The sequence below is a fragment of the Musa acuminata genome, chromosome BXJ1-8, assembly GCF_036884655.1.
Source record: "Musa acuminata AAA Group cultivar baxijiao chromosome BXJ1-8, Cavendish_Baxijiao_AAA, whole genome shotgun sequence".
Classification (NCBI taxonomy): Eukaryota; Viridiplantae; Streptophyta; class Magnoliopsida; order Zingiberales; family Musaceae; genus Musa; species Musa acuminata.
Genome location: NC_088334.1, coordinates 50,484,197 through 50,492,977, shown reverse-complemented (window position 1 = coordinate 50,492,977; position 8,781 = coordinate 50,484,197). Strand labels below are relative to the sequence as shown.

Here is an 8,781-nt window from a genome sequence, read left to right as displayed (position 1 = left end):
ACTCCCACGGACCCCACCCCCCCAGGGGAGGAGTCCCCCACATGAGTTACTCGAAACTCATCTGCATCCTGGCGCACACAGCTTTGTGGTGTTGAAGAAACAGTTCAAGGGCAGTGTCAGATGGAAAGTTTCGCACGAGAAGAGTGGAGACAAAAGTCAAAAAGCAGAGTTGCAACACACAACATTCCCCTCGAGAAGATTGGTTGCTTCTGTTGGATTGTCTCTTTCATTCTTTTCTCCATGGGAGAGGTTCTTGACATCCGACGATGATGCATACCTTTCGACCCCTACGCAGCCTTTCAGTTCCCAATGATTCAATGAATCTTCATCTTATCTTTACGAAAATGATTCAATTGACATGATGACGAAAATGATTCAACAGGGTTTGTGTGTTTCTTGTATGGCCTCGTCCAATGCAAGGAGACAGAAATGACATCTTGTTTGGTGTTGATCCATTCGATTGCTTTGCATGGCAGGCTTGTTGACGGCTGCAAGAATGCATCGCGATGGGTATTCCGGACATCATCAAGTATGCACACGACGACTCGAAGAGTCGAACAGTTGCAGCGAGCACTTTACAGAGCAGCACACGGTCAGAGTGAAGGAAGAGCAGAGGAAGAAGAAGCATAGAGCAACAACATCCCCACTGCTTCACACTGCGAGTACACCCCAAAACTGGTCATTCCTGTGATCGTTAGTGAGGGAATGGGCTTTGGGGAGAGGGATGTTAATATACATGGATGATTAATCACATACATAAACCACAATTAAAATAGCAGTCATCTTCATAGTCCATAGAAATATGCCCACTCCATCATGTAGTTGCCGAAGTCAAACTCCTGTATGTACATGAGCTCAGCTTCCTCCGCCGCCACTCCTAAGTCTGCTACTAATGGTTGATGACTCGAGGTTGATGAGCTCGGGCGGCTGCCCGCGACGGCTTCCTTCATGCTCAGCGAGAGCTTCCTTATCTCCTCTTGTGCTTCCGAAAGCTTCCCCTTGAGCTGCATCACCTGCCACGGTTCCATGCAATTCCAGTCAACCTCGGAGGAGAAGCGGCTGAGCATCTCTGTGCAGGGATACCTCGTTCTCGAGGTGGCATTTCTCGACGACGGCGGCGTCGTGGACGGGCTTGAGCTTCAGGTAGGCCTCCTCCACCTGCTTGCTCTTGTCCCGAGCCCGCCGGTTCTGGAACCAGACGGCGACCTGCTTGGGGTCGAGGCCGAGCTCAGTGGCCAACCGGAGCTTCCTCCCCAACTCCAACTTCTTCTCCTCCCCGAACCGCATCTCCAGCAACTTCACCTGCTCCTCGCTCAGCCGCCGCTTCTTCGCGTCTCCCGTCGCCTTCTTCCTCCTCCGACGCGCTCTCCTCGCGCCTGCAGTTCGCATGACGACCGGGCCATCGACACAGGCATCACAAGAAGAGACAGGCGAAGTAGGCCAAACCTCGAGGCATCTGAGGGTGGAGTTCGGAAGCGGAGAGAGCGGAGAAGTGCATCATCTCTCCTTCCTCATGGCTCATGCAAGACTCGGAGGCCACACCACCATTCTCCATCTTCCGACCTCAAGAAGAATAGCAGTCTTCACCGACGCTAAGCTTCGTTGGAGGCCTATTTATAGGAGCGGATGGACTACAATGCCCGCGCATCATGGTGAGATCTACAGGAACGCCATTGCCATATATGTGTAGAGACGTCTGCAGAGGTGATAACTTAACAGACTTCCTCTTCTCCTCTCAGCGCTGAAGTCAAGACAAAGAGGCCAACGAAAACATTAAATATTGTGAAATGACGAAAAAACCCCTATCTGTGGACTTAAATTACGGATTGGATTTTTTGGTGTTATGTACTACAGGGCCATTTTTTGAATAGCGGGGGCATTCGGGGATGTGTTTTGTTTGCTCTCATTTGAGGCACTGAGTGGATTGATGTTTTTGTTCTTATTGGTGTCATGATTTTTCATTCTTTCAACTTTTTTGAATTAAGGATGTATAATTTTGACCACTTCTATTAATATTTTAGATAAACATTTTAAGAAGGTTGAGATGACTTCAGGATAAAAGTGTTGAACTCTCAACATGCTATTTTCATTACACTCAAATTAGTAATTGAGATTTTTTAATAGATATAGATTTATCTTAGAAAAAGAGCCCACTAGTATAATACGAATGATTAATTTTTATAGGAGCCCACATTGTCTTGGATGAGACAATGTGTAACCACCTAATGTCTCCGTTTTATCAACGTGAGTGGTAGGAGCGAGAGTTCCGAACGATCTATTTTAGACTTTTATCCATAATATATAGTGGATAATATGAATCTTTTTTGTTTCGATAATTTTGACATGACGTTTATATGTCGAATGATGATTGATCATTGATAATTTTTTTAATCAAATTTCAAACACATTGGAGGATAAATAGGTAGGTTGATATGACAACTAAGTTGATTTTATATATCACAACAAAGCTCAAAGTGAAGTAAGACAAAATGTGGGAAGCATAATGAGACATTCTTTTTGCTGCTGGCTGTTGTGTCATCTTCATTACCATCCCACATGCCTCATCATTTAGTAACATTGTCTTGGACATCTGCTCAAAATGCATGGCACAAAGAGGGTGATTAGCTAAAAGTTATGCCCAAATGAGTAAATTAGAGTTGGACACCATTGATATTAAGCTTGTTAATCACCATCATACAATGGACAAACCTTACTATTATGTTAGCTACCTGAGCACCTCAGAAGAACTCCTACATGAGAATACAAATTTTGTGTAAGATATATCTCAATCATCATAAAAAGATGAACAAACAAGCCAATAAAACAGCTACACACAATTTTGGAAGAACAGATATAAATGGTATGTATGTTTCCTCAAAACCTTCCATCTTATTTCCTCTTCACATCTCAAACATCCACCTGTTTTAAAATAAATATAATAAACAAAATAATGAAACAAAGAGAGGGGAGATAATGTGGCATGCAATATATTATCAAGGATCCAATATTTATCCCTTTGTCTCTACTACTATTTTGTCTCTGTCATTCTTGTACTAATCTTGTTTTTAAACTGGTGAATCATTTCATGAATACATTTGCCTGAAGACTTGCAACAACACAATGATTCTCCAGCTGCTGACTTCAATCACAATAGTAGAGAGTATATTTGGCAGATGAGTTCGAAGGCATACAAATATAGGAGAGAAGAGTGGATAGCTTGGAGAAATGGAACACTTGGAGAAGGGCACATGGTGGGTGCATATACCTTGGAAGCTTTAACACGCGTCTCCATGGCCGAGGAGTCCCAAGGAAGAAGGGGGACCCTTCGCCTTATCCCTCCACCTGTCGCCATTCACTGTCTTCTTCTTCTTCTTCTTCTTCTTCTTCTTCTTCCCTTCATGCAGTTGGAGATGATTTCAAGTGCTGTTCGAAACTTATAATCTAAGGTTGACTGTGTTGACAGACATCCTCTGCATATGAATTCTAACGCGTTAGAGAATGACAAATGGAATCATCAGATCTGTCATATCATCATCAATCTTCGAATTACTAGACCGTAAATAAGTAAGAAATCCTCCGACAGCATGTCAGGTTCAGATCTCTCCTCTCTCTCTCTACCTTAAGCATTCCATCTCGGAGCTTCTACTCGAATAAGACATCGTCATCTTCATCTTCATCTTCATCTCATCGTGCAATAAAGAAGCATGGAGATCATCTAAAGATACCCGTGGATCCATTCACGGATGATATGCGACACAAAGACACTGCTGATGACATTCTATACATGCATATGTTGTGCAGTATTTTGGTGTCACACAAAAACTATGACTTGGAAGCCTTCAGTACTCAGTTAATATCGTTAGAACAAGTCACAAACTGCATATCGATTCATGCATGAAATGAATCCATCCAAACGCAAGAAAAATGAGGAGTCGGGAGAGGTGAGGTTCGTTTGCCTTTTGTCTTTTGCCTCTACAGGCTACTCTTTATGTCCAACCATCTGCAGTCCTATCCCATCCTTTGCATGTAACTCGTGCATGAAATGAATGTAGCCAAAAACATTACCAAATGCAAGAAAAATGAGGAGCAGGGGAAGGCTCTTTTGGCCTTTGCCTCTTCGTGATACTTCTTATCCTTAGCCATTTATAGTCCTATAGCAGCATCCTTTTGCATTATTTCCCTACCTTTTCTGGTCTTCCTTTGTGGAACATTAGAAGAAATATCTTCATCTTTAGTTTCTGAGACACCCACATTTACTGTCAACATAAATTCTAGATGGCTACTTTTCTTATTTCTTGAACTGAGAATGTTTTCGTGATTCGAATTCTGATCATTTAAATCCAAAAAAAATTATTAGTGCTGAGAAAGCAGAAGATGTCAGTGTGAGCATTTCAGTGCAGTGGCTTCCTGTGGGCGAAGTAAAAGGCTGTGTTCATCAGATTGGTGCACTTATTTGGCTGACTCCAGTCTTTGATGAATAATTTCACATGTGTTCTCATGCAGTGGGTGACATAGAAAGGTAGCCTTCAATGAGCCTTCTACTCCTGTTGTCTTCATGAGGTCATTCACAGTTGGGACATGCACTGCTGAAACTAACTTCTGCTTGGGCTAATACTGTCTTAAGAACATCAACATCACCAATGGTGTGCTCTATCTATAATTTGCATGATCATGTAAATCTAAAATTGGAATGATTATGTGTCACAAGTTGTTGTTTGTCAATTCACTCCATGAAAATAGAATTTTTTTTTATTTATATATACGCCTCGTCAGCTTAACACAACGCCTAATATAATATCGGACGACTCCTTATTCCTAAATAACTTTCTCGCTGAGCGTCAATGATTATTATAAAAGGTTCTTAGCTTAGGATTGTTTTATCTCTTAAATTCTTATTATTATTATCTCTCACTTAAATATTAAAGGAGTCTTTGTCGAACACACTCTATCTAACTTTACAGACAATAATTTGACTATTAATCAGACCTAACCTGATTGAATCAGCAATCACAGAGACACATCTCATAATCAAAAGTTGCATTAAAAAACCAGTAAAGTAAGTTGACACACAGAACAAGGTGTGGAAATGGGAGGAGGAGATGAGTCATTCATTGATTGAGACAGCAAAGTTCTCCAAGTTATCAACAACCCAGACTGATTGAATCTAAAGTAACTGTACTTATATATAGTATATGCAACTGATGGAGGTGGAAAAGAGTGCATTGGGAGGAGGTTGCGCATGCTCTGTGTTGGATTCCTTCACATGCCTATACCACACAGCCTTTTGACAAACCATGGTTTATGTCCTTAAGCAAATCTTTGCTGTCCCTATCTCAGACACACCCTATCCCCTGTTTCCCCATTACCAACTTTGTCATGCCTTGCCAAACCATCAAACCTTGGGTGATGATCCACCAAATCTCCAAGCTCTAAGATTATTTCTAGATTAATGTGGTCAATCCAATTCTACCCTTAGAGCATTATTGGCTACTTGTCATTAAGCATGCTCCTCGGAGAGTGTCATCTTATTTAATTCCTAATAATCTATCGACGTATGTTTTACGTTTGATTTTTGTCGTTTATCATGTAAAAGATTATCGAACCGTATCGTAATTTGTGCCATTTTTTTAAGGGATAGCGATCGTCACGAAGACCGAGGTAAATTAGCAAAAGTGCTTCATCACATTGTGAGAGGCCCAATCACTGAGCTTAATTTGATTGTTAATGAAGATCTTCCTAAGCTTAGGTATGAAATGTCAAGGCAACTCTTTTCTGCTTTGGCATTGATCGAGGAGCTTGAGCGAAAGTTGCTGTTTGGGTTGACAGAACAAGCTCATAGCACCAAAATCTAGGACATGTGAGAGTTAATTGAGTCAGATATGATAGGCTTTATGCTTAATCTTGATTAGTTAGGCATTAAGAATGATGATTTAGGGAGGAAGTGGACTGGTAACACCTCTCAGAGATCGACAGGTGGCCATCAAAATATAATTTGCTTCAGAGAACATACACAGATCCCAAGCTGCCATTTCTTATTTTTTTTGTGTGTGTGTAAAGGGAAGAAGATTAATTGGAGCTTGATAGCCACTTGGCCTTTTCTTATAGACATGTCACTACAACTGAAAGGACAATTGGATAAAGGTTGTTGTCTTCTTCCTTGAGAATCCATTTGTTCTCTCTCACATTTCAGCTTAAGCTTGAGAGCTTGCTGTCACTGCTTTAAGAGCTCATTTATCCAACTTGCATGAAGCTTTGTCATGGTGAAACCTGTAGGTATGAGATTCAAATTGCTGCTGGAGGTCTGCACTGGATTGTTGAGAGAATGATTGGCACTGAACACTTTCACATCTTGTAGATTTTGTCTGTTCTCTCTCTCTCTCTCTCTCTCATATTCTCCTCATGGGGCCTTCAACCAGCTGAAGAGCCTCCAAGAAGAGGTGTTAGCAACTCATATTTCAAGTAATTCTAAGATTCAAACTGTTAGTGTAGCACCAAAGTGACTTCCTCAAAGAAGGCCAAATGGCCTTCTATAGAAGTTGTCAACAAATTCCTAATCTCCATCATCTGTTTACTTAGAGATTAAGAACTAATTATATGCAGCGCAAATCACTTGCTTCCTCTGATTAACATTTAGCCTAATATATACATACTGTGGAATGATTCATCCCTGATTGGGTTTTACAACATCATTTTTTGTGAAAGCTGATGGACATAGAAAATCACACAATCTATGCAATTTTAATGGAGAAAAAGAAAAGAAAGAAAGTAGTATCATTCTTTGATCATAATTGTATTTTATCTGTCGTGTCGCGATCACATCGTTGTTCGATATTAGCAGTTAGCCTCCACATTAGATTTCGCTCTCGATCGGTTCCTGTATTTAAATTCAACTCTCCTAAGCATTCACCATTTATGCAGAGATGCATTAAGGTTGCTCTGCAAAGATGCATCATTGCAGAAGTCACATTTTAGGTTGATCCAGTGAAACAAAGAAATGAAGGGCCAGGCTTTCAAACTAAAGCACTTCACCAATGCCTAGCCTTGGATTAGCATTTACATTAGAGAACCCAAAATCCAGTGATGCAATTATGTCCACCAAGAAGACCATGCAAGATCAGCCTGAGAGGAAACCATGGATTACTGATGATGTTGAAGGTACCTCTGCACCTCACAAATTTCACATCCTAAGACAAATTTTCAGAACACTGCATGCTGCTAAGATTGGTTTTGTGATGTGTTGGTTGATTGTAAAGATTATTTCTAGCAAGTATTTCTCTTGCTTACTCTCCAGCTGAGATGACTGCATGTTAAGCATCCACAAAGAGGTTTCTTTGCATGCATCAGTAATAACATCTCGGAAGTATAATTTTTTAACATTTTTGGCATAAAGAGAATAATGCAGGATTAATTTCTGCACCTGTTCATTGCTGGATCTTCCGGCTGCTCAAACACTGTGTGTCAAGCCATGTATTTATCTCCAGAAGACACATGAAAAGAAAATGATAATGAAGATTTGGAATCAGAGAGTTCTTCTGTGGCAGATAGTCCAGAGGAAAAGGAAATTAAAGGTCAAAACACTGCAAGCAGATTCTGACTCAACAAATCAGATCATGTTATCACAAGTCTTTGTGTCACTTACAATTAGTTTAGAGGTTTTAGCAAATAGCTGAAATACAAAGATTTGACCTAAAATACTAATCATAATATTAAAGACCTCAATTTTTCCTATTTAATACTATTCAACCATCGTAAAGATCTCAAACAACATATTAGATATGGAGAAGATATAATAGGCTTAATAATTTTATAAATCATCAAAAACACGGATTAGAGAGTTCTTTCTCTAATGTGGACGTCAATTTTTCCTAATTAGCCTCTCAAGCTTCATCAAATCCACACAGCTTTATGAAATTTAAGAAAGTACAAATGAGAGAACGAGAGAAATATATAAATAAAAAAATAGATGAGTTATAGATAGTAAAAAAAAAAAAAAAGGATAAAAAGGGTTTAAAAACTCTTTCTACTGTTCAAATAGTCAAATGAACCATTTGAATTAAATCAATTTTCATCTTTAATTGATATCGATCGAATTCAACCATTCTGATCATACATATCTCGTATCGAATGATATAGTGTAATATAACACAGACTACCTAGCACAAAGATGGTCCACGATGTCTTATCTGAACGAGATATATACCACAATACAACATATCTGAATGTTGATGAAAGATAAACATAAAAAATTATCTAAGAAGATATGATTATATGCTAAGAAATAAATATATATACTTGTTAAAAGATGTGAGAGACCAAAAAGATCTTGCTATAAATTATAAATAAAAAATATTTAAATACTTTTAATTTTCTTTTTTCTTACAGAGAAGTCAATGATGATAAGATATCTGTGTAACTGAACGATTATAATTGGAACATTAAGTTGTTATTATTGTTATTATAATTGGAACATTAAGTTGTTATTATTGTTGCTGGTGGTGTATAAATATATTTAATTTAATTTACTTTATTTTTGGGGCATATCAGAAAATAAAAGAATCTAACTAATCAATTTGGTAACATAAATGCCCGCCTTGGGTGACGACCCACAAATAAAGGACAATTCTTACCTTACCCATTCGCCACCTTCCAGTGTTATCAGAGAAGAAAAGCGGGACCCATATAAAAGGCCCTTATACGTGTCTGTATCGAATCGTAGGGCTGGTAGAAAATGCAGGTACATTAATGGGCCCCATGCGACGGTTCGATGCCCATCATCGCCGT

General features: G+C 39.4%; 1 protein-coding gene across 1 annotated transcript; it reads right to left on the bottom strand.

Annotated features, from left to right (window-relative positions):
* Positions 1–711: 711 nt before the first annotated feature.
* LOC135588636 (homeobox-leucine zipper protein HOX14-like) lies at positions 712–1,602 on the bottom strand. Its single transcript, XM_065080848.1, has 3 exons — positions 1,447–1,602; positions 1,084–1,376; positions 712–1,013 (listed from the first exon to the last, which is right to left on the bottom strand). The coding sequence occupies exons 1-3, from the start codon at positions 1,553–1,555 to the stop codon at positions 786–788; spliced, it is 630 nt and encodes a 209-aa protein (XP_064936920.1). The 5' UTR covers positions 1,556–1,602; the 3' UTR covers positions 712–785.
* Between the last annotated feature and the right edge of the window lie 7,179 nt (positions 1,603–8,781).

Bases quoted from the DNA above. Each gene is read 5' to 3' on its own strand.
- LOC135588636 (XM_065080848.1), bottom strand. From the start codon at position 1,555: ATGGAGAATGGTGGTGTGGCCTCCGAGTCTTGCATGAGCCATGAGGAA. The intron at 1,377-1,446 runs GTTTGGCCTACT...TGCGAACTGCAG, and splicing joins CCACCCTCAGATGCCTCGAG to GCGCGAGGAGAGCGCGTCGG. The intron at 1,014-1,083 runs GTATCCCTGCAC...GAACCGTGGCAG, and splicing joins AATGCCACCTCGAGAACGAG to GTGATGCAGCTCAAGGGGAA.